We start from the raw sequence: 25,893 nt of genomic DNA, 5'->3' as shown, positions 1-25,893 counted from the left end.
CATTACTAAGTGATCCTAGCACCCTTACAGCCACTTCATCCATATGGCCACTACCAATCTATCACAAAAGGAAACCTACTGGCCATTTCAGGGCTGATGCAGTTTGCTAATGAGCTTTAGGGATGCTTCCCTTCACAGTCCTGAGGGAACCTTTCATCTGCCTCCAGACCTTGCTTCACTGTGTCAAGCAGCAATGTCAAGTCACATCCTAACTCCTAATCCTGTCATGGTATGACATCACTAATCAATCATGGCACTTTCCAGGCAGCCCCTTTCAATCAATCACAAGGCCAATTCTGGGCTCAGTGAACCACACACTTAGGCTAAAAGAAGTCATTCTCCTAACACTTGGGTCTTAGGGAAACCATAGCCAATCCTGGTCTTTGAAAGACTCCTCTAAAGTCCCCTCTGACCCTCCGGATTGGTTTGCTGACATCTTTCCCTGACACCATACTCTGTGGAGGGGATGTGCTGTGTCATGGGCTCCAAAGGTACCCAAGTGGAGGGATTGGGAGGAAGCTCTCACCATCATCTGTGGCCAAGACCATGACTTCATAGACATTGTTCTTCACAAACCGTTCATCCTCACGGTCTAAAACCCCCGTGGCAGTGACCTGTCCACTGTCTGGGTCCATTGCTAGCCACCCTGCTGGGTCTCTGAGGATGTGGTAGCTGGAGTGGAAAAGTTGAAAAGAGTCATATCCAGAATACTTAGAATTCTGGTTGTCCTCCAAAGCCTACTCATTCAACTGGCAGATGCTGTTATGGGTCTCGGGGCTCCTAAGCAAGATCACATGAAGAATGCATCTCACCCCAAATGGAAGCGAGAGCGGCAGAAAGAGGGCCCAGAAGGGACACATGAGAGAGAGTGGGAATACCTGCCCCCTAGACCTCTGTTCAGAGTCTTCAGTGTTGGGGAGGGTAGGAAGGGAAGGTCCCGTGCGGGGATGATGTTCAAAATATTTAGCAATCTTTCTGGTAATGGGAGCAAATGCTGGCCATAATAAATAACCCGTCCAATACTACTAATGCTTTTGGATGCATCTGAGCCCAGCTCCTGTGTACCTGATCTTCTGATTTCCCTTGTCAGGGTCCTGCGCAGTGTAGGTACAGACAGACTCCCCGACAGAGATGCCCTCCTGGACCTCGATGACTTTGGAGGGTGGGACAAACACAGGTGCCTCATTCACATCCTCCACATGAACTACTATGGTGGCCGTGGAGGTTGGGAGCTTCACCACAAAGGGAGCCTCATTGGTCACTTCAACGTACAGAGTGTGTTGGTTTTTGGCCTCGAAGTCCAAGCCCTGAGAGAGAAGAGGAAGGAGAACCTGAGCCACCAATTTGTGAGGAGACCCCATGCAATGCTTTGAGGTCAGAAGGAAAGGGCCCACAGTGAGGGGCTCAAGGTTTCCAGGAACAGCAACATTGCCCTTTCCATATAGCCTCCTGCACTTTGAGTGGACAGCCAGTGGGGCCTCTCAGACCACCCCTAAACCAGAAAGCCCTACAGTTGGTTCCCAACAGGGTGGTGGAAAAACTCGTGGAGGCCTTTCTGGTGATCCTAATGACTAGGGATGCCGCTGGCATTTATAGGCTGGGGCAGGGAAACCAAGAACTGTTCCACAGGCCGTGTGACTTGCCAATATCCCCCTGAACATTCATGTACTTGTGGGTGTGGAAAATCTGTTGATAATTCCAGTCTAGAATACGTTTTATGTGTTTCTGGTGCAGTTTTAATATATATGACTTTTCTAGGAATGCAAGCTTCTGAGGGGAGCCTGTAATTTGATTTGTTCAGGCCCTTCCCAAAAGCTGTTTATTTCCTGTCCTGTAAAGATACCAGTATGACTTGTGGTGTGTATGAGCCGCCAGAGTGACACGAAGCATCCGCTACAGTTAGATGAGTCTCCAAAGAGAGGCAAGTAACTGACCACCTTCACTGTGTTTGCTAGTATGTTCCCAGAAGCTTGTGTACAGAAATATCTCATTATCAGTAAATTTTCCTGTAAAATTCTTCTTTATTTCACAGTTAGGGCAATCTCTTTTTCTAGAAATTATGTAAGTTAGGTAAGTTTAATTATAAATGAAATTCATTTGACAATGTAAAAAGGGCATTACAAAGTTTTTGTTGAAAGAAGGGGATAGTTTTTAAAGTATTATATATAAAAACTCTGCTTCTCAAACTAGGCCATTCTAAAAGCATCAATTTTATTCAAAGACTTTTTGAGAGACAACCATATCTCTAACTACTAAGTAACATAAAACATTTTGCTATGCAAAAACCTAGATATGTGTTATGGATTAAATGCAAAATTTGCAAGCATTCCAATAAAACAGAGCCTCTCTGTTTAAGAAGGCTGACTGGGGACAGCCACTGGACACCAGGATCTGAGAGGAGGAGCTCTACTCATCTGCCTTAATCAAATCAGTGACTCCCACCTGTTTTTTTGAAAGGAGTCCCTGGTTAAGATTTAGTTTGAACAAAGCAATACACTGACACAAGAGGGATGGGAAAGGGTCAGAAGCCACCAGCTTGCTGCACTCCCCAGTTGAATGGCTCAAAGTAGGTGTCCCAAGGCAGATGGTACCTCCTTTTCCCGGAGGCTGCAGACCTGACCGCCCCCGGTGTGGGCTTGTCTAAAGCCCAAAATGACTCACCTTCCTGGTTGTCAGAATGCCCTGGTTGCTCTCGGGGTGGGTGGTGATGGTAAAATGGTCCCCATCGTCACCTTCCAAGATGCGGTAGGTGGCATGCCATGCGGGTGAGTTGGGGGCATCCAGATCAGTCACTGTCAGCCTCTGCACCTCGTGCCCCACCACGTTCTCAGGCACTTGGGCCTCGTACTGTTGGCGTGGGAAGCACAGCACAGTCAGAGCAGAGACTGAACACCCTGAGACCGTTCCACGCTTCACCAGCTATGGATCCTCCGTGTGATTCCATGGGAGCTCCATTCCATGCCACTCACTCTTTCTGGGATCACCCAATACCACACACCAGGGTTTCAGGGCACACACAGATGCAGAATGTCCTGAGAGTCAGCCTTCCAGCTTCTGGGACAGACCACAGGGATGGTGAGCCTACTATTCGTACATCCAGGGCCTACTACTCCAGTAATCACACTGGTCTGGGCGCCCTAAACCCTGCCATGCCTAGCCACCTATCTAGCTGAGATCAGAAAGGTATGGAGAAGGTGGCAAGAGGGACTAGCTGCCTGACTGCTTTATGGCACTGAGCAGGAACTTTTTTGGAAGCTCTGGAGTAAGTGGCAAAAGTTGGGAACTTGGCTGCTCAGAACACATTTCTAATCAAGCCTAAATAATGTTCAGTAGCCAGAATTATCTAAGGATGGAAGGGGGGGTGGGTGTCATCTTGATTGGCACTGAATCCTCCGTCGCTGCAGGCGTACGAAGTATTCACTGGGTGAAGGTAGACAGGTATAGGTGTGAGGCAAATTGTAAGTTTTCATAACAACACGGATTTTGTTCCTTTCTTTCCTCCTTCCTTTTTCCATTCTCTCTGTCTCTCCCTCTCTCTTTCTCTGTAAAGTAACCTCTACCTCTAATGTGGGGCTAACAATCACGACACCACGATCAAGAGTCACAAGCTCCCCCTGACTGAGCCAGCCAGGGGCCCCTCAACAAGGATTTTCATATTAAGCACTTATGTACCAGGGATTGTGTTATGAACTGTACATAGATTATTTCATTTAAAACTCAGAACAATGCAGCAGGTATTACTATTATCTCCATTTCACAGATTAGGAAATGGGGCACAAAGAGGTTAGGTAGTTTGCCTCCGGTCTCACATCTAGTAAGCGGTGGCACAGGACTGGAAGCCATGTGAGCTGTTTCCAGAGTTTCATGAGAAAGAAAAACCTCAGGGGCATCTGGGTGGCTCAGTCAGGTAAGTGGCCGACTCTTGATTTCGGCTCAAGTCATGATCTCACAGTTCATGAGTTTGAGCCCTGCATGGGGCTCTGCACTGACAGTGCAGAACCTGCTAGGGATGCTCTCTCTGACCCTCCCCTGCCTGTGCGTGTGCTCACTTTCTCCCAAAATAAACAAACTTAGAAAAGAAAGAAAACTCAGCCCTTCATCATCTGATGAGGAAAGAAGGACTGAAATCAAATTTACCTTCTGAGGATCAAACACAGGAGCATTGTCATTGGCATCGAGGATTTCCACTATGGCCACTGCTGTGGTGGTAGAACCATCCCCATCCATGTCTGTAGCCTGGATGGTCAGTGTGTACTCAGGGACTCTCTGGGGAGGAAAGGCAAGTTCAGGCCAAGAGGTCCCTCAGCCTGGGCTCACAGAGGCACAGCTCTGGATATACGTGGAGGGAAGGGGAATGTTTCCCCTTCTCACAGTGCTCTCTTGAATCCCTGCCCCACTACTCACCCATGGCAGAAAAGAACAGAGGCAAAGGGTGGAGGGGGAGGGGAAACACAGAACTAAATCGTTCTCCTGGGCCAACTGTGGGGTGGAGCCTGGGGATTGCCCCCTGACCCCGGGCTGATACAGAATGGGAGCTTTGAGTGGGGATTCGGGTAAAGGTTATTAATTAGGAAACAGTAGGCAACTCCAATATCCACGGAGCTAATTCTACTTTGTAGCACACAAGGGACAAATCTGGGCAACGTGCATGCTAAGTGAGCCATTCCGAGAGGAAATGAGAAAACCTACAGAAAATATCAAACGCTTGCATTTTACAGCTGCCTCCTCAGCCTTAACGAGATCATTTGGCAGCATGCCATTGGCCCAAGAGAGCTGTGGGACATCAACATGGGAACACAGCAGCAGCCATTCCCAGCCGACTTGGATTCTGCTCTTGAACATCAGGCCCCAGCCTGAGAAAGCCTGAGTAGGCGGCACTTTCCCTAAGGGCCACTCACCTCCCGGTCCAGGCCACTGGAAATGACGCTGATGGTACCCGTGCTCCGGTGGACAGTGAACATGAGGTCATGTGGGTCCTTTGGCTCTTGGCTATGGATAGAGTAAGCAACCACCCCATTGTAGGTGTTGATGGCATCGTCCTCATCTGTGGCTGTCACCTGCATCACAGAAGTGCCTGAAGGGGACAAGGAATGAGTGAGCACCCTTCTCTCCCAGCTCCGATTACAGCATTGCCTACTTCTGGAACTATGAGAGGCTCCACCTTGGACCCATCCTCTACTTTGTGGCCGATTGCTAGGTGGTGTCCTTTTTCCTTTCTCTGCTTCTTTCTTAGAAACAAAATGCTCATAATCATTTTAAGCTGAGCACAAGGTCTGCCTGGAACAAAGATTATTTCCCATCCCTCTTGTAGCTAGCTGTGGCCTTGAGACTAAATTCTGACAAATGGGATATACGACTTTGGGAGAAGTGTTTTTCTGAGTATGGGGCTTATTCTTCGCATCGCTTCCCTCCTTCCAGGTGTAATGGCTGGAACTCCAGGAGCAACCACAAAGTAATCTTGGAAATAAAGCCCCAACAGCAAAGCAATGAGAGAGAAGGAGCCTAGGTCTCCAACACTGCAAAGCACCATTGTAGTCTTGATTGTCCACCTCTAGATTTCCTGAATATAAGGAGAAAATAAGGTTTCATCTCATTTAAGGTCCTGTTCTTCTTTGGGGGATTTCTGTATTGGCAGCCTAACCAATTCATACTTCTCAAATCTTCCACAACTCAGAGAGGAAGGAAGAGGAGAACCCCTCCCCACCAGCATCAGTTTTTTGAGGTCATTATGTGTTATATCCAATCTTCACAATTATGAGTAATATAATTCCCATTTTCAGATGTGAAGATTGAGGCTCAGAGATCATAAACTTGCCCAGGGTCACAGAAAAAAAGGTCACATGTAAAGAGGCAAATCAAGATTCAAATCTAGATCTTTGTAGCTCTAAAGCTAGTGGTTCCCAAACCTGAAGCTTCTGGGAAACTTTTAAATATACAGATTGCAAAGCTGTGTATTTAAGATCATCCTTATTCAGGGATCTTGGGATAAAGTAGGGGGAATCTGAATTTTTAAAGATTTTGGCTTTATTTTTGTTTTTAAATTTTTAATTTATTTTTTTAGAGAATGTGTGTGCAAGTGGGGGAGAGTGTTGGAGGAAAGAAAGAGAGGGAGAAGGAGAGAGAGAGAGGGAAAAGAATCTTAAGCAGGCTCCATGCTCAGCTGGATGCAGGGCTCAATCCCACAACCCTGGCATCATGACCTAAGCTGAAATTTAGAGTGGGATGCCCACCCTACTGAGCCACCCAAGCACCCCAGGAATCTGATTTTTTAATTATCCCAGGTGATCTGATATACAGCCAAGGAAATCAAGTATAGAGGGTTTTTCCAGCCTTTAATGGTCTTGGCTGACCTCTAGATGGTTCTAGAAGTTGACCCAAGGCTATGTCTGGGCCTAGCAGACCTCTCTAGCTGTCCCCTCCCAGTCCTCTTACCAGGTAGTACCCCTTCCAAGACGCTCCCTCTGAAAACATCCTGGGTGAACTTGGGCTTGTGGTCGTTCTGGTCAGTTACAATGATGGAGATGTTCATGGGGTCTTCCACTGAGGCACCGTTCTCTGATACAGCATGGCCAAAGAGCTGTGGGTGCACAGGTCCAGGGTCAGCCTGACCCCACCCTCCCCACCTGGCAACAGGGCCCTGCTTTTGTTGGATGCTCCAGATTACCTACCTCATACTTCGCAATCTTCTCCCGGTCCAGCGGCTTATTCAACAACAACCAGCCTGTTTCCTTCTCTATGGTGAAGATACCCTCAGGGGGGCTGTCTGCTCCAGGGCCTGTGATGCTGTAGAAAATCTTGGTGCCTCTGTCCTTATTAGATTTGAGCTGGAAGCACAAGAAAATAGCAGCTGACAAAGTGACAAATCTCTCACGACTGCCAACAAAAGTGAGGAGGGGTGAAACCTTATCAGAAACTGTTCCCAGTACAGAAGCTTTCAGGAGCAAGAAACCTTATAGTAAGGCCTTTGGATGAGGGTCCCTGTACCTACCAGTGACTCCCTGGGAGAAATCAGTCATACCTGATTGAGCTTCTGGGGGAAGGGACCCTTGCCATTCTCAGAGACGGATATCGGTGGAACCACCCATTCTCTCTTGCGTCTTCGTAAGATACGGTTGGATGGGGAGATCTTCAATGGTTTCCTCTCCTGCAAGGAGAGAAGACCCCTTAACCCAGACACGCAAACAGCTGGAAGATACTCGACATCCTCTCACTTACAGAAGTTAAGGGTGAGGAGGGAGACCTAAATAGGTTTATTGCACAAGACAAATTGAAAAGAATCCTAAGTGTTTATTTACAGAGAACCAATTAAATACACTAGAATATATAGTTTAGTATTTTATTTAATAACTTACATAATTAGTATGTACCAGCTTTTGTGTAAAAGTGTAGCAAAATAAAGCCGCATATTCATAGTTGTTATATATAAACAAAACCTATTTTTAGATGCAGAAATAAAGTGCATACATGTAAATAATATATCTTTTTGCATAAAAGAGAGTAGAAAAAAGTATTTTTAGATCTGTAAATATATAAAATACATAACATATGTTTAATATAAATATAGAATATATAAATAAACTTCAAAAGGAAAAATAACTGGTAACAGTGGTTATCTGTGTATTCTCTTGGAAAGGGCATTAGGTAAATGCAGAGAAACAAAAGGAGGTTATTCACTGTGTAACTTTTTAATATTTTAAAATTGTTGAGCCACATGGATATATTAGCTATTCAAAAAATTAAAAGAAAGAAATGTGGCTGAGTGCCTCAGGTCTGTCTTCCCAGAGGCTCATGGGATGTTCATGAGGTCTTGAATCACCTTTCCCTTGGGGGAAAGAAGGAAAGGGTGATGGGAAAGGGAATGGGAGGGGCAAAAGGTACTTGGCCATTGTTCACAAGGAAGTTCTTTGCCCCACTGGCCTGACTCTCTGGCGCCCCTAGTGGAAGGGTGCAGGCATTACCCTGCTTAGATCAGTAGCCACGCCCATAGGTGTGGGCAAACTGAGGGCTAACACTGCCTCTTCTGAAGGCGTAACATGGTTCATAACCCAGCAACCTCGAACTCCTGGCCAGCAGCAAGCTGGGCATGCACAGAGAACATCTTCCTTCCTCCTGGCAGGTGCACATGGTGTCTTACCTGGACTGTTCTACCATTCAGCACAGCAAAGTCACCATCAGTGCTAAGCAGGGCTGACTCTTGCCCAGGGCAGTCCACGAAAATCACTGTGGGTAAGACAGAAACAGAGTATTAGGAAGAAGAAGGCTTCTGGAAGCTACCCTAGTGGAAGCAACACCTGACGACAGCCTCCTGACTGGATCAAAGATGGTTTCAAGCCACTGCAGGAGACCTGGCTTTGGTTTCCATTATAATCAAATACAAGTTTCAGATGGGGCTTCCAACTTTGGCCTCAAGAGGGAGGACTACATGGTGGTCTGTGGGCCAAGCTGCTTTCTTTGTTCATGAGACCAAAGAATCAAGATCATATACATTCAGCAACATCAGCCCCAGATGGCCTCACGAGACATAGGGTTGACCCGAGGTCATGGTTGAAGGCAGGAGACTTTCAGCATTTCAGAAGACCATGAGTCCACCTATATCCAATATACATCCTGCTACACTGCTCCTCACACAGATCATTCTGGACAATCTCCAGCTGTTTCAGTTTGTCATGTTCCCTCTGAACCACCCTGCTTAGCCACCTTTTAAATAAGCACTCTGAGGTGATAACTACCACTCACTAAGCCAGAGACTGGGCCCATTTCATCCTAAACTACCTTAGCTAAGGTAGGTATTATTTCCTTTTCAAAGGTAAGAAAACTGAGGTTCAGAAGCCCTATCAGCCTGACTCCAAACCATGGGCTAGAGAGTACTTACAACCAATGTTCTTAACCACCCTTCCTTGAAGCCAAAGCAGGAGAAGAGGGTACCTGCTGAGGGAACACATGGGCCCATCAGCACCTGCTCTGGCCGAGACACCAGTCTGCATCGTTTTCCTAGGCTGCAGCACAACGAGGACCACAGGGACAGTGCTGTGCCACAGAGATGTCAGCGTGAGGCTTCCAAATGTCCTTTTTCGAGAAATTGTCCTTTAGTCTCAGATTATGAAGATTGTTGTCCCCCCACCCCCGCCTCCACCATTCCCTCCCTCATTTTTTAAATTATTTATTTTGAGAGAGAGAGAGAGCATGGTGGGGGGTGGGAGGGAGGGAGAGGGGGAGAGGGGGAGAGAGAGAGAGAGAGAGAGAGAGAGAATATGAATCCTAAGCAGGCTCTGTGTTGTAAGCATGGAGCTCAATGTGGTGCTCGAACCCACAAACTGAGATCAAGACCTGAGCCAAAACCAACAGTCAATCGTTAACCCAATGAGCCACCCAAGTACACCTACGATAACTGTTTTAAAAAAAATCCTTCCTTGGGTTGCCTGGGCGGCTCAGTCAGTTAAGCCTCCGACTTTGGCTCAGGTCATGATCTCATGGTTCCTGAGTTTGAGCCCTGCGACGGGCTCTATGCTGACAGCTCAGAGCCTGCCTTCAGATCCTCTGTCCCCTTCTCTCTGGCCCTCCTCTGCTCGTTCTCTATCTCTCTTCGTTGGGGTGCCTAGTTGGCTTAGTCTGTAGAACATGAAACACTTCTCAGTGTTGTGAGTTCGAGCCCCACACTGGCTGTAGAGATTACTTAAAAATAAAATCTTAAAATCTGGGGTGCCTGGCTGGCTCAGTCAGTAGAACATGTGACTCTTGATGTTGGGGTCATGGGTTCAAGCCCCACATTTGGGGTAGAGATTACTTAAATAAAATCTTTTAAAAACTCCTTCCATAAAATAAGAAAGGGTAATAGATGAGTAAACTACAAAAGTAATGTGAACATGCCAAAGAATTCAAACAGTATATGAGTATAATATAAAAAAGTAGAATTCTAAATTATAAGTATCCAGAATATAAAAACTCCTAAAACTCAACATCAACAAACATTCTAATTAAAGAAAACAAACAGGGGCGCCTGGGTGGCCCAGTCGGTTAAGCGTCCGACTTCAGCCAGGTCACGATCTCACGGTCCGTGAGTTCGAGCCCCGCGTCAGGCTCTGGGCTGATGGCTCATGATGGCGCAGAGCCTGGAGCCTGTTTCCAATTCTGTGTCTCCCTCTCTCTCTCTGACCCTCCCCCGTTCATGCTCTGTCTCTCTCTGTCCCAAAAATAAATAAACGTTGAAAAAAAAAAAATTAAAAAAAAATAAAGAAAGAAAAACAAACAAACAAACAAAACAAAACGGGGGTGCCTGGGTGGCTCCGTCAGTTAAGCATCCGATGTTGGCTCAGGTCATGATCTCACAGTTCCTGAGTTTGAGCCCCGCATGTGGCTCTGTGCTGACAGCTCAGAGCCTGGAGCCTACCTCAGATTCTGTCTCCCTCTCTCTCTCTCTCTCTCTCTGCTCCTCCCCTGCTCATGCTGTGTGTCTCTGTCTCAAAAATGAATAAACTTAAAAAAAAATTTTTAAAAGAAGAAAAAAGGGAGACAAAACATAAGAGACTCAAGTACAGAGAACACACTGAGAGTTGCTGGAGGGATTGTGGGTGGGGGGGATGGGCTAAATGGGTAAGGAGCATTAGGGGAAACACTAGTTGGGGTGAGCACTGACTGCATGTTATACATAGGGAATGAATCACTGGAATCTACTCCTGAAATCATTACAGCACTACATGCTAACTAAATTGGAGGTAAATTAAAAAATAACTAAGTAAATAAATAAAAGAAAAAGAAAAAAGCAAAGGACCTGAAAAGACATTGACCTAAAGATATACAAATAACCAATAAGCATATGAAAAGATGCTCAGTATCATTAGTCATTAAGGAAATGCAAATCACAATCAATTGTGGTACCACTTCACACCTGCTAGGAAAACGGTTTTATTTTATTAAAAACAATTTTTTTAATGTTTTATTTTTGAGAGAGAGAGAGAGAGAGCGCAAGCGAGGGGAGAGGAAAAGAGGGGTACAGAGGTCCAAAGCAGGCTCTGTGCGACAGAGCCTGACATGGGGCTCGAACCCACCAACGGTGAGATCATGACCTAAGCTGAAGCTGGATGCCCTGGGAAAACTTTTTTTTTTTTTTTTTTTTAAAGAAAAACAAAGTCCTGCCAAGGTGGGAAGAAAATGGAACCCTCCTGTATTGGGAATGCAAAATGGTGTGAAAAAGTTTGGTAGTTCCTCACAAGGTAAACAGAATTACCATATGATCCACAGTTCTACTTCTAGGGGTTTACCCCAAAGAAGTGAAAGCAGGAATGCACAAAGAAACTTGTACACTGATTTTCATAGCATCATTTTTCACAATAGCTGAAAGGTGCACACCACCCAAGACTCCATCAAGATATGAAGAGATAAACAAAATGTGTTATACACATGCAGTGGAATGCTATTCGGCTTTCAAAAGTAATATAATTCTGATACATGCTACAATATGGATCAACCTTGCCAACATTAAGCTAGGTGAAATAAGCCAGTCACAAAAGGACAAATACTGTAGAATTCTGTGTATATGTGGTACCTAGAATAGTTAACAGACATAGAAAATAGAATAGAGGTTACCAGGGGCTGGAGAGAGGGACAAATGGGGAGTTACCATTCAATGAGTGCAGAGTTTCTGCTGGAAGTAATGAAAAAGTTCTGGAGATGGATTATGATGCCAGTTGCACAACAGTGTGAATGTGCTTTAACGCCACTGAATTGTTTACTTTAAAATGGTTAAAACAGCCAATTTTAGGTCATGGATATTTTACCTCAGTAAAAAAAAAACAGCAGAAGTCTGATGTGGGAGTATAAAACGGAATAGTCATTTTGGAGAACTGTTGGGTGGTATTTACCAAAGCTAAATATACACATTCCCCAAGACCCAGCAATTCCCCTTTGCAGTAGAGACCCAACAAAAACACATTCACCGGAAGGCATGTTATAATGTTCACAGCAGCACTATTTCTAATAGTGAAAAACTGGAAATAACCCAAAGGTCCATCAAGGGAGAATGGACAGAAACACAGTAGTACGTTCACACAATGAGATCAACCACAAGGACAGACAACAACGTGGATGAACCTTACAAACATACAGCTGAGTAACAGAGGCTAGGTGTAAGAGAGGACACAGGTATGATCACATGGACAGGAGGTTCAAGAACAGGCACAACCAACCTAGGTGAAAGAAGTTAAGACATTGGTCATCTTTTGGAGAGAGGGGGTCAGTGAATGGAACGGAAAAGAGGGGAGGCTTAAAGGCATACAGAGGTGCCTTCAGCTCCCCAGAGCCCAGGGCAAGCTCCCTAGAACCCAAGAGCCCCACAGAGAGAGGCAGGATCCAGTCGGGGAAGGCTGGAATGTGCCTGTGACAAAGAGAGAAGATGTTTAAAAATCAGATTGCCCTACTGACAAGGTCCCCACTGAGGGGTGGTGGCCTGTGTGTGATATGCTTGGCCAGTAGGGGAAGAAAGTGGGATCTAGGCCTGAGTCAGTTCCAGGAGGCCCTGGAAACCGAGAGACTCTCAGGCCACCTTTCAGGGTGACCCTGACCTTTGCCTCCTGAACACAGCTCAGTAGTCTCATCATCTGAGGAATTTGCTCTAGGGCTAAAAGGCCCAGGAATGAGATGTGGCAAAGGTTAAATCACCTTAATATAGAGCAACAGTTAAATAATCCATGGATTTACACTCCAGTGTTTACACTCCATGGATTATTTACAATCCAGTGTTTACACTCCATGGATTATTTATCCAACTATGCAAAATGGTATTTATAGTCGAGTTTTTAAGTTACCTAGGGAAGTTCTTATGCTATGAAGTGAAACCAAGTAAGCAGAATGTAAGCAGAATGTAGAAAGACCTATATAATATATGCAACTATGCACATATAAAAAGTTTGGAAGGGGACACCTGGGTGGCTCAGTCAGTTAAGCCTCCAACTTTGGCTCAGGTCACCATCTCACAGTTCCTGAGTTCGAGCCCCACATCAGGCTGTCTGCTATCAGCGCAGAGTCTGCTTCAGATCCTGTCTCCCTCTCTCTTTGCCCCTCCCCCACTCACTCTCAAAGATAAACAAACATTAATATTTTTAAAAATAATAAATAAATAAAATACCGGAAGGAGGGGCACCTGGCTGGCTCATTTGGTAGAGCACGTGACTTTTTTCTCCTTTTTATTTTTGAGAAAGAAACAGAGCGAGAGTGGGGGAAGGGCAGAGACAGAGGGAGACACAGAATCTGCAGCAGGCTCCAGGCTCTAGCTGTCAGCACAGAGCCCGATGCGGGGCTGGAACTCAAGAACCATGAGATCATGACCTGAGCCAAAGCCCAACATGTAACCAACTGAGCCATCCAAGTGCCCCAAGCATGTGACTCTTGATCTGGAGGTTGTGTTTGAGCCCCTCTTAAAAATAAAAAATCCTTAAAAAAGACTGGAAGGAAATAAACCTTTCCGATGACTGTGGTTACCAGCAACTACTGTTTACATTTTTCTGTAGATCAATTTTTCTTTTAACATGAATCGTCTCTCCCCATCCCCCCCCGCCCCCACTTCAACTCATATGTTTAAGTCCTAACCCCAACTACCTCCAAATGTGACTGTATTTGGAGACAGGGCCTTTAAAGAGGTGACTAACTTAAAACGATGCCATTAGGGTGGGTCCTAAGCTAGTATGACTATTGTCCTTATAGGAGGAAGGAATATGACCACAGATACAGAGAGAAGACCATGTAAAGACACAGAGAAGACAGCCAACTACAAGCTAAGGAGAGGGGCCTGAAACAAAACGGACCTGGCTGACACCTTACTTTTTGTTAAGACCCTCAACCTGGGTTACTTTGTTACCCTAGCAAACGAACACAGCATACACCATTCTCAGCAGTCAAGACTCCCTGTGCTCCTGAATTCTCCCAACAGCTGACATTTAAATCTTTTTATTTTAAGATTTTATTTTTAAGTAATGTCTACAACCAACAAGGGGCTCAAACTCACAACCGTGAGATCAAGAATTACATGTTCTACCAACCAAGCCAGGCAGGTGCCCCAACAGCTGACATTTAAATACCTTTTTTTTTTTTTAGGAGAAAAAAAAAAAAAAAAAAAAAAAAAAGCGCTGCGCATGGAGCCTGACATGGGGCTTGATCCCACAACTCTGGGATCACCACGTGAGCCAAAATCAAGAGTCAGACGCTTAACTGACTGAGCCACCCAGGCACCCCTTAAATACTTATTTAATCTTCACCAAGCACTCTATGAAGTAGATTTAATGTCTATTTTCTAGAATGGAAAACCGAGAGGTTAAATGAATTCACTAAAGTTACGTAGCTAGGAAATAGAGGAGCTAGAAGTGGTATCCACATCTGTCACAGCCTGTCATTTTCTTACCCACTAAGGTTAATCTTTCTGATACACCCAAGACTTAATTAATATCTTTTCCCTACCTCCCATTACCTCTTCTCCTCCAACTACTGAAATGGCAGACTCTGATTTCTGGATGCCCAATGAGGCAGTGTGAGATTTGGAATAAAGCACTAGACTTGGAAGAAGTAACAGCACTTCTCTTACAGTGTTGATGTGAGGACTGAATGAGATGACCAGTAAAGGGCTGAGAGAATAGGATGCATCGGGTCAGGGTCTGCTGTTGATGCAGTTAATGGACACAGAGACCCCTGTAGGCATTGACATGAACTTGCTTGGTGCTCCTGGGTAAGGCACTTCAATTCTCCAGGTCTCACAATCAATCCTTAGCTGAAGCTTTGAACCTGAGGCCTGGTTTCCCTTGGTTTGAAAGGAGAAATGCATGCTATTAGAGTTACTCAAGAGTAGTATGGGGCCACCTAAGTGGCTCAGTTGGTTAAGCATCTGACTCTTGATATTGGTTCAGGTCATGATCTTACAGTATTAGGATCAAGTCCCATGTTGGGCTCTGTGCTGGCAGCACAGAGTCTGCTTAGGATTCTCTCCCCCTCTCTCAAAATAAATAAACTTAAAAACAAAAAAAAGCAGTAGGGCCAAACATATTTGCTCCTTGATGTAATAAGAGTAACAAAGCTTAAAAGGAATACCTAAACCTCCTTAGGTGATTCAGCACTCCTGCAGGTGCTTTAAAGATGCATACAAAGATCCCACAAAACTGTCAGTTGGAAACATCATTATGTTCATGCAGAAGTTGAAGCAACTTATTAGGAATTTATGTTTTCTCATTTGGAAGATGGAAATTAGACTTTACAGAGCCATCTTCAACACCAAATAAGATAGGGCTCAGGTCATCAAGGTTCTTGAGTTCAAGCCCCACATCGGGCTCTCTGCTGTCAGCATGGAGCCCGCTTTGGATCCCCTCCCTCTCTCTCCCTCCCTCCCTCTCCCTCTCTCTCTCTACCCCTCCCGAGTTTGCACTCTCTTAAATAAACATTTAAGATAAAAGTCTAGGGGCGCCTGGGTGGCTCAGTCGGTTGGGCATCCGACTTCGGCTCGGGTCAGGATCTCACAGTCTGTGAGTTCAAGCCCCGTGTCGGGCTCTGTGCTTACAGCTCAGAGCCTGGAGCCTGCTTCAGACTCTGGGTCACACTCTCTCTCTGCCCCTCCGCTGCTCATGCTCTGTCTCTGTCTCAAAAATAAAATAAAAAAACATTTAAAAAAATCTTTATAAAAGTCTAAACTACAAATTTGTGAGCCCCAAAAGCTTACATGGATTCTTATGCCACATGAGGAAACTGAGGTTCAGAACTGAGATGATAGCCCAAGGTTACGCAACTAGTGAGCAGAAGTGGAGTTAGAACCCAGGGTAGTCAGATTCTAAAGCCAGGTTCCTCTTGTTCATTCAAGAGCTAGTTGAACACTTCCTTTGTGCTCCATTTTCTTCTAGAAACTAGGGATGCATTGGGGAACAACTATCTATCCTCAAGTATCTTTATTTAAAATTTTTTTTCAAATGTTTGTTTATTTGAGAGAGCAAGAAAGTGAGCATGAGTGGGGAAGGGGCAGAGAAAGAGAGAGAGGGAGACAGAAAATCCCAAGCAGGCTCTGTGCTATCAGCGCAGAGCCCGACTCAGGGCTCCATCAAACAAACCGTGAGATCCTGACCTGAGCTGAAATCAAGAGTTAGACACTTAACTGACTGAGCTACCCAGGCACCCCTCAAGTACCTTCAATAAGTACAGGATACTGCCTCCTGTCCAAAATCAACTTTTTCAGCTACTTACCAAACTAATTAACAATGCATTGACTGTAATAGCAAAACTCCAGACAATCCAAATGCCCATCAATAAGAGATTAACTTTATGTTATAACGACATCTATAAGAGAACACCATGCAGCAACAAAAAAAAGCTACAAATGAGGAGCAATCTCCTACGTATTATATGGAAAGCTTTCTAAGACATACAATTAATTTAAAAAAGAGATACAGATCAATATAGTCTTTGCTAATTTGCTAACATTTGTATTTTTAATTTTGTTTGAAAATACCTTTGAAGGTAACCCGCAAACTGGGTTTATAGGTGGAAAAAACAGCAGGTAAGGAACAGAGATGAGTTTTTCTGTACACTATTCTGAATTCTGACCTGCATGAATGCAGTAGTTATTCAAACACTGATAAAAAAAAAAAAAAATTAAGTCACTTTTCCCATTCATATTTTTTTAATGTTTATTTTTGAGAGACAGAGAGAAAGAGAGAGAATGAGTGCAAACAGGGGAGGGGCAGAGAGAGAGACAGAGAGAGAGAATCCAAAGCAGGCTCCAGGCTCTGCTGTCATCACAGAGCCAGATGCAGGGCTTGAACTCAGGGACCATGAGATCATGACCTGGGTTGAAGTCAGACACTTAACTGACTGAGACACCCTGGTGCCCCTCCCACTCATTAAAAAATTTTTTTTTTTTTTTTTTGGAGAGAGAGCACACACGCTTGCACAAGAGGGGTAGGGGCAGAGAAAGAGGGGGGCAGAGAATCCAAAGCAGTCTCTGCTGACAGCAGGGAGCCTGATGTGGGGCTTGAACTCATGAATCTTGAGATCATGACCTGAACCAAAGTAGATTAACCTACTGAGCCACCCAGGTGCCCTGCACTTTTCCCATTCTTAAAACAGCCTTCTTGGGGCGCCTGGGTGGCGCAGTCGGTTAAGTGTCCGACTTCAGCCAGGTCACGATCTCGCGGTCCGTGAGTTCGAGCCCCGCGTCGGGCTCTGGGCTGATGGCTCAGAGCCTGGAGCCTGTTTCCGATTCTGTGTCTCCCTCTCTCTCTGCCCCTCCCCCGTTCATGCTCTGTCTCTCTCTGTCCCAAAAATAAATAAATGTTGAAAAAAAATTTAAAAAAAAAAAAAAAAACAAAAAACAGCCTTCTTCCTAAGGTTAGGTCTTCAGCTAGCAGAGGGCTGGCCAGGTACATCTGTCAGCTGCTTCCCTTAGCCAGAGACTATCAGCTTTCCAATCCTCTCCTATCAGGTTGTCCAGCCAACAGCTAATGGACTGACTCCCCCATAAGAAGCCTTAATCCCCCCACTCTAAAAGTTGCCAGGAACCCAGAAACCCTCTCCTTGTTTTCTACCACATCTGCCCTGCCCTCCAAAATGTACAATACACTTCAGTGTCCTGTGTGCTGGCACATTTCCATTATCATATGGTTCCAAATATTTATAGTTGGGCTGTCCTATTGTTAGAGAGGACAGTGCAACAATCAAGAAGTCAACAGCGATGCACTCCAAGTGTACGTGCCTCCCACTCAGGCTGCATATTCCAGTTGCGTCAGAGGGCCTGGCCCCATCAGCTCTAACCTGCATTCAGTTAGATACAGAGCACATCAAGGGGCATGATTCAGGCAGGCAAGAACAAGCTTCAACCCACTCTGCCTGAGACACCCGGCTAAGTGTTTTCCTATCCAAATCCTCAGAAAATAACCTGCAAGGTGGCTATTACTGCCCCCATTCTCACAAGTCAGGAAATAAGAGGCTGCCTGGCATTGAAGTGCCTTAGGAAGCAGCTTCAGAAGGATCTGAGGCCTCACAGGTAGGAAGCAGTAGGACCAGATTTCAAATCCTAAAAGCAAGTAAATGATGTGGGATTTCATGCCCAAAAGACTTGGGCTCAAATTCATATTGTGTGGGGTGCCTGGGTGGCTCAGTTGGTTAAGCATCCAACTTTAGCTCAGGGCATGATCTCACGGTCCGTGGGTTCAAGCCCCACGTCGGGCTCTGTGCCGACAGCTCGGAGCCTGGAGCCTGGAGCCTGCTTTGGATTCTGTGTCTCCCTCTCTCTCTGCCCTTCCCCTGCTCATGCTCTGTCTCTCTCTGTCTCAAAAATAAATAAAAACACTAAAAAAAAATAAAAAAATAAAAAAAATTCATATTGTGTGAGCATATGGAAGTGGTTTCCTCATCTAAAAATGGAGATGCTACTACCTAACTCATAAGATTTTGGGGAGGATTACGTAAGACAATGTTTGTAAAGCACTGAGCACTATGTCTGGCCCACAGCAAGCCCTCAATAAAAGGCACCTCTAGCTTACAACTAATCGAGGTTTCTGATTCCAACTCTGAGCCTCTCCCTACACCACAGAGAAACCATCAGCTTCAGCCAAATGCTTTACCTGAGGGATGAAGCACCAAAGCAAGGAGGAGATACACAGGACCAAAGAGCCTAAGAGGGAGCTGGCTTGGTCTGCATTTGGAAAGGACTGTGTTGCAGGGGTGCTCCACGGTTTATCGGGGACCTCAACAGACAAGTTCAACTGCCCAGGGAAACTTGCAGAGGCACCTGTAGGAACATGAACAGTTTTTTTTCTGCAAGCCATGAGTCACAGAAAGGCTGGTAAATGGTAAGCCCTGGGGCAGATCATTACAACTTCCTCCCAGATGTTCCTGGCACCACTGGCTTGTATTACTGGTTTCAAAAGGTAATTGATCTGAAACCAGGTCTCATCATCACTCATCCCCTTCTACCCCACCTTGTAACAGCTAGTGAAGTAAGCTGATTCCCATTCCTGACTGCAGCCTAGCTCCACAAGGCCACACATCTTGGCCAAGTCATGGGAGCATGAGTGGACTTGTGTCAGACTCTTTCTGGGGAAAGCTGGTGAGCACTGATGAGCACATGGGGCAACAGTTCAGATCCTAATACTGGAAAAGACACCTAAACACAGCTCTCCCACACCCACCTGGGACCTTAAAGTCGTGTGACCGCTTTAGACTCAAGAGATTCTGAATCACAAAGTCAATGAACCTGATGGAGAGTTCAGTATTTCTACCCATATAAATTGATAGCTTTCAGCCCTGAGCTTAAGTACACAATTCCTAGAATATTGTTGGGGAAGGGATTAGAAACTTGAGACTGCTTCCCGACAAATAGTTAAAAGATCAGAGCTCTGTGTATCTGCACTAGATAGAAAGACATCCAAGGGAACCAGGAGTCTCTGGCCTGTGCTCAAAGCTCCTGTCTAAAGACCATCCTACCAAGCCCAGCCTCAGACCCTGAACTGGCACCACTATACAAGCTGGTCAAGAAGAAGAGTTGAGTCCCTTGGGGTAAAAGAGCTGTTGAAAAAAAGAAAGCTTTTTTCTTAATATTTATTTTACGTAATTTTTTTAATGTTTATTTTTGAGAGACAGAGCGAGAGAGACACAGTACGAGCAAGGGAGGGGCAGAGAAAGAGGGAGACACAGAATCCGAAGCAGGCTCCAGGCTTTGAGCTGTCAGCGCAGAGCCTGAACCGGGGCTTGAACCCATGAACCGTTATATCATGACCTGAGCTGAAGTCAGATGCTTAACCGGCTGAGCCACTCAGGTGCTCTTTCAAAAGAAAGCTTTTAAAGTAGACTTCTAGGAACTGATGGATACTGGGCTGAGAATTCATCCCAGGCCAGCTTTTAGGTCGAATTGCCTTGACACCTCCAAACTGCCAAGGGAACACCCTTGAAGGGCAGGTAATTGTCTTCTCAGCCATGACACATAGGTACCATATCGTCCCAAAGTTCAACCTTACAGGGTGTTCTGACAAAATAAAACCACCCATCTCTCGGGAAATAAAATGTCCTTCAAGTGATCAATCTTGGCCAGTTTCCTGCTGATCTTTGGGCATTTTGACTAGAATGGAAGGGTAATATCAGTTTTAAAGTATTGCAACCCAAAGGAAGCTTGTGGGGGATGGAAGAAAGATAGTCAAGTCTCCATTCTGGCTTGGCTTAAGGATAGACCTAGCTCATAAAGCAAACATGTGCTCATAGCTATCACTGCTTTCTGGGGTAAGTATGCAAAATTGCTTGAAAAAAAGATTCTGGCATTTTCCTGAGTAAAACTACATATAGAAAAAAGTTCACTAAGAAATACAAAAGAACAAGTGTTGTGGAATACTTTGGAAACAGGTGCTGCTATATACTATTAGGGAGGAGGGGAGTGTAAATTGGCACAACCTTTTTGCCAATTAAGAAGCCTTAAACCCTTTGGCTCAGGAATTGTGCCAGAAAGCATCCCAGACAGGACAAAACCATACCTGCAATTATGTCCATAACTGTTGCTCAAATTGTAAAAAAAAATAAATAAAAAAAATTAGGGGCACCTGGGTGGCTCAGTCGGTTGGGCGTCCGACCTCAGCTCAAGTCATGATCTCACGCCCTGTGAGTTCAAGCCCAGCATCAGGCTCTGTGCTGACAGCTCAGAGCCTGGAGCTTGCTTCGAATTCTGAGTCTCCCTCTCTCTGTCCCTCCCTTGCTCATGCTCTCTCCCTCCCTCTCTCTCAGAAATAAACATTAAAAAAAAAATTGTAAAAAAATAAGTCAGTCTCAACCACTTAACATTCAACAGAATAACTATGTGTGCCACTGTCACTCAAAGGTCTCACCTACAGCATTCAATGTCATAAAAGAAAACCTATGGGCAGGGGGGTGGGGGGTAGCTGCTGGGTGGCAGTCAGTTAAACATTGGACTTCGGCTCAGGTTGTGATCTCACAATTTGTGAGTTCAAGCCCCGCAGAGGGCTCACTGCTGTCAGCGCAGGGCCTGCTTCGGATCCTCTGTCTGCCTGTCTCTCTGCCCCTCCCTGATTTGCACTCTCTCACTGTCTCTCAAAAGTAAATAAACATTTTTTAAAAAGTTGAAAAGAAAGGGGCCGCCTGGGTGGCTCAGTCAGTTAAGTGTCCGACTTCAGCTCAGGTCATGATCTCACAGTGCGTGGGTTCAAGCCCTGCGTCGGGCTCTGTGCGGACAGCTCAGAGCCTGGAGCCTGCCTTGGATTCTGTGTCTCCCTCTCTCTCTGCCCCTCCCCTGCTCACACTCTGTCTTTCTCTCTCTCAAAAATAAACATAAAAAAATTTTTTTAAGTTAAAAAGAAAGAAAGAAAGAGGGAAAGAGGGAAAGAAGGAAAGAAAAAAAAGAAAGAAAACCTATAGGGTGCCTGGCTGGCTTAGTAAGAAGTGCATGCAACTCTTGATCTTGGGCTCTTGAGTTCGAGCCCCACATTGGGTGTAGAGATTACTTAAATTAATAAAAACTTTTTTTAAATTTTTTTATTTAAAAAAATATTTTTTTAACGTTTATTTATTTCTGAGACAGAGAGAGACAGAGCATGAACGGGGGAGGGTCAGAGAGAGGGAGACACAGAATCTGAAACAGGCTCCAGGTTCTGAGCCGTCAGCACAGAGCCCGACGCAGGGGTAGAACTCACGGACCGTGAGATCATGACCTGAGCCGAAGTCAGCCGCTCAACCGACTGAGCCACCCAGGTGCCCCAATAAAAACTTTTTTTTAAAAAAGAGCATTTATTAAAGAAAAACTGCTCTGCTCAGAAAAAAAAAAACAAAAACAGGTCACAAAACAGCTATCTATTTATGTTTATTTATTTATTTAATTATTATTTTTTTAATGTTTTATTTATTTTTGAGACAGGGAGAGACAGCATGAACAGGGGAGGGTCAGAGAGAGGGAGACACAGAATCTGAAACAGGCTCCAGGCTCTGAGCTGTCAGCACAGAGCCCGACGCGGGGCTCGAATTCACGGACCGCGAGATCATGACCTGAGTGAAGCTGGCCGCTCAACCGACTGAGCCACCCAGGCGCCCCTATGTTTATTTATTTTTAGTAATCTCTACACCCAACATAGGGATCAAACTCACAACTCCGAGATCAAGAGTCCTATGCTCTTCCAAATGAGCCAGCCAGGCACCCCACAATGCAGTCATTCATAGTTTGACAATTACAAAATATTAGTATTTTTATACCTGTAAAAGAGAGCAGAGAGATGGGGGAAGAAAAGACACAGAAAGAGAGTGGGGCTGAGTCTTGGCACCAGTAAGGTGGCCCAGCTATCCCCAGAACCAACAATCCCAGAAGCAAAAGAAACCAAGATGGCAGAGGGTGAGCAAGACCTAACTTAAGGCACTTAGATTGGGTCAAGGGAGCAGGTGCAAAGGAAGCTGGGAGTGGGTGGGGAGAGTCCATAAGGCATGCTGGGAAGCCAAGAGGCTCCAGGGGTCCCCAAGGCCATCCTCAGGACCTAGACTCTCCTTCCAAAAGCTGAGAGCAGAGCTAGCCAACTTGCTGTCATAGAGGTGTTCCTGATGATTCATCACTACCAGATCACCATTTTAGGGCACGCCAAGGAATCAAGTACTGTGCTCGAGTGGAAGCACTCGGTGGAAAGTGGCTACAGGGGCAGCAGTGGCTTTGCATAGACAGCCAGCTCCTGGACGACAGCGTGACCCTGGCAAGTGTTGCCATACCTGGCAGATGGCCCCCTCATCTTGGACCGCTCATCTTGGACCTGGGTCTTCCAGAAGATGGGGCCAATGGAGCTCTAGAGGCCCTCGGCATGGAGCCTTCTCCTACCCACCGAAGTAGAAGATGAAGCTGGATTGCTAGGGAAGTGGAACTGGAGGGTGAAGTGTAGGGCAGTGAAGGAGTGGAGTGGAACTCAGGCCTTTTCCCTCGGATCAGGCATCAGTGAACACTTGGTTAGGGAAACGGACCTGGAAGATCTATTGAAAATGTTCTTGAAACGACAAAGGTCCTTTATGGATTGTGGGCTTCCATTCTGCTTATCTTCCAGTTTTCCATAGTTATACATGTTTTTGATTTGTTATCAGAATGAGACGTTGTGATTCCCCCCTCTCCTAACTAGAAAAGTTGTATGGTAACCCTGTATTGTTGAGGAGAAAACAGTTCTTTCTAGCAAGTTCCTTTTGTCTCTCTGTTGCAAATTCTGCAAAGAGCTCCATTATTCAGGTTCCTCCTTCCCCTTGGGAGCGGGGGGGGTCCTCCCTTATAATCTGCAGAGAGAAACCCAAGATGGGCTGTACTCCACAGCACCCTGGAGTTTGGGATAGGGCTGACTCAGAATGAAGCATCAAGTGTGCTGTCTGGCTTAATGATTCCCACCCTCAACAACCATACCAGAACGGGGATCCTAGCTATCACCTTGGGACATCTGGGATAGCAATTAAGGGTCTGGTAGCTAAAAGCATTGGTTCCCAATCATAGCTGAATGGTTCACCTGGAGAATTTTTGAAAATCCAGATCCCCTACTTCTACCCCATCTATCGCTTCTTCTGAATCATCTGGAGGTAATCTTGGGAAGGCAGTTTATTGGTTTTTAAAAGTTCCTGGGGGTGCCTAGGGAGCTCAGTCGGTCAAGCATCTGACTTGGCTCAGTTCATGATCTCGCAGTCGATGAGTCCAAGCCCTGCCTCAGGCTCTGTGCTGATAGCTCAGAGCCTGGAACCGGCTTCAGATTCTGTGTCTCCCTTTCTCTCTACCCCTACCCTGCTCATGCCTCTGTCTCTAGCTCTCTCAAAAGTAAATAAACACTAAAAAAAAAAAAATTTTTTCACTTTACAGACAGGATACGTTTATTACCAAGTCTATACAAATAGTATTAAAATAAACCTTATAAACCAACCTCAGTATGAATATAGATCCAAACACTTTATTTTTTATTTAAAAATTTTTTTTAATGTTCTTTAAAAAAAATTTTTTTTTAAAGCTCCTACTTGTCTCATTTCTCTGAAATAGGCCAATTGGAATGGCTTTTTGAGGGCACTTCAAAAGATGTTATCAAGATTTCAAACATCCAGATCCTTCCTCTGAACAACACATTTATCTGTTTTTTCAGTATCACCCCCTGGAGGTTTTAAAGGTGACTTGAAATCAGTGTGTCAAAAACCAAATCCATGATCTCAGCCTAAATATGGTTCTTTTCCACTGTCTCCTAGAGAAATGACATATCATGCACTTAGGTACTCAAACCCAAAATCTGGGTCTCAGAAGCAGCTCTGTCTGGGTCTAGATTACCTGGGCTCAAATTTTGGCTCCACCACCAACCCTGGGCAAATTTGTTTCCTCACCTATAAAATGAAATGATGCTAATAGTATCTATGTCAGTTAAATGAGTTAATACTTAGCACAGTGCCTGGCATATGGTTAGCTAGAGTCATCATCTTCTATGACCATTTCTCCTTCAGACTCTCCTTCCAAGTCAATCACCAAGACTCATTATGCCTCTTCATCTCTACTCATGGTACTTTAGTACATAACACATCATATTTACCCTGAGAATGCAAATATTTCCCTTTTAAAAAAAGGATCTTTTAAAAATGCAACAAATGATACATTTGAGGAAATGAAATAAGATCACTTCCTTGTTTGAAACTCATGCATGGTGTGCCACTGTTGTTCTTTAATGTGCTCACTCTCAGTTTCCACTGTCTAGTCACAGCAGTACTCTCCTTAAATACAGCATAACCCCCTTCCCACAGGACCTTTGTACATGCAGCCCCCTCTGTCTAGAACAGTGTCTCCCTACACTCTCACTCCAGTTTACCCAGTTAACTCCCACCATCTTTCACATCCCAAAGCAGGTTACTTTCTCAGGAAAGCTCTATGTAACTTCCTGTCGTATAACTCATTACAACTGTAATTATATGTTTACTTGTTATTATCTAAATGCTTATCTCCCTTAATACTCTCAATATATGCCCAAAGGCAAAGACTATGTTAGAATTTGCTTATCACTGTATCTCAACACTTAGCTCAGTGCCTGATACAAGGTAAGTGTTCAGTAATTGTTGAGTGAACTATCAAAGTCCTTTGACCTAGCAATTTTGCTTCTAGGAATTCACTTTTTTTTTTTTTAATTAATGTTTACTTATTTTTGAGAAAAAGCAAGAGCAGGGGAGAGGCAGAGAGATGGGAAGAGGATCCGAAACAGGTTCTGTGCTGCCAGCAGGGAGCCCGATGTGGGGCTTGAACTCACAAACCGTGAGATAATGACCTGAGTGGAAGTCAGATGCCCAACTGACTGAGCCACTCAGGCGCCCCTGAATGCCACATTTTCAAGCTCTCAACACCCAAGGAAAATAATGCAAGTGCTAAGAGATTTGACAGCTTACTTCTGAATTAAGCAGTTTACATTTAAAAAAAATTTTTTTTTTAATTTTTTTTTAACGTTTATTTATTTTTGGGACAGAGAGAGACAGAGCATGAACGGGGGAGGGGCAGAGAGAGAGGGAGACACAGAATCGGAAGCAGGCTGCAGGCTCTGAGCCATCAGCCCAGAGCCCGACGCGGGGCTCGAACTCAGGGACCGCGAGATCGTGACCTGAGCTGAAGTCGGATGCTTAACCGACTGAGCCGCCCAGACGCCCCTACATTTTTAAAATTTTTGATGATTTGAAACATTCAGATAATTAAGTCATCAAACAATAGTTGGTGTAAAAACTAATGATTTTTAAACAGCATAGTAACCGTACTAAGCTTATTGCAAAGCCTATCTTAAAGGTATTATTCAAACATAAAAGCTTAATTTATCTGAATGGGGTTAAGATGAACAATTCATGTGATCATCCTTCTCCAGCAGTCTTTCCTAATAAGGTGATTCCTGACAGTCAGATTTCTGAAAATCCAAACACTTT

General features: G+C 44.9%; 1 protein-coding gene across 3 annotated transcripts in view; it reads right to left on the bottom strand.

The window, feature by feature from the left end:
* CDH3 (cadherin 3) overlaps positions 1 to 25,893 on the bottom strand; it is a 59,913-nt gene that overhangs the window by 10,792 nt on the left and 23,228 nt on the right. For all 3 annotated transcript variants that reach the window (XM_045443297.1, XM_045443296.1, XM_045443295.1), the window contains 9 exons: positions 8,135 to 8,220; positions 7,019 to 7,144; positions 6,669 to 6,824; positions 6,433 to 6,577; positions 4,899 to 5,074; positions 4,138 to 4,266; positions 2,662 to 2,847; positions 1,066 to 1,307; positions 527 to 672 (listed from right to left, as the gene is read on the bottom strand). In XM_045443297.1, coding sequence (XP_045299253.1) covers positions 527 to 672; positions 1,066 to 1,307; positions 2,662 to 2,847; positions 4,138 to 4,266; positions 4,899 to 5,074; positions 6,433 to 6,577; positions 6,669 to 6,824; positions 7,019 to 7,144; positions 8,135 to 8,220 — 1,392 coding nt within the window. The remainder of the gene's footprint in view (positions 1 to 526; positions 673 to 1,065; positions 1,308 to 2,661; positions 2,848 to 4,137; positions 4,267 to 4,898; positions 5,075 to 6,432; positions 6,578 to 6,668; positions 6,825 to 7,018; positions 7,145 to 8,134; positions 8,221 to 25,893) is intronic.

This window comes from Leopardus geoffroyi, chromosome E2 (genome assembly GCF_018350155.1).
Source record: "Leopardus geoffroyi isolate Oge1 chromosome E2, O.geoffroyi_Oge1_pat1.0, whole genome shotgun sequence".
Classification (NCBI taxonomy): domain Eukaryota; kingdom Metazoa; phylum Chordata; class Mammalia; order Carnivora; family Felidae; genus Leopardus; species Leopardus geoffroyi.
Note: the sequence above shows the minus strand (reverse complement) of the source record. Positions and strands in the feature narration are given on the sequence as shown.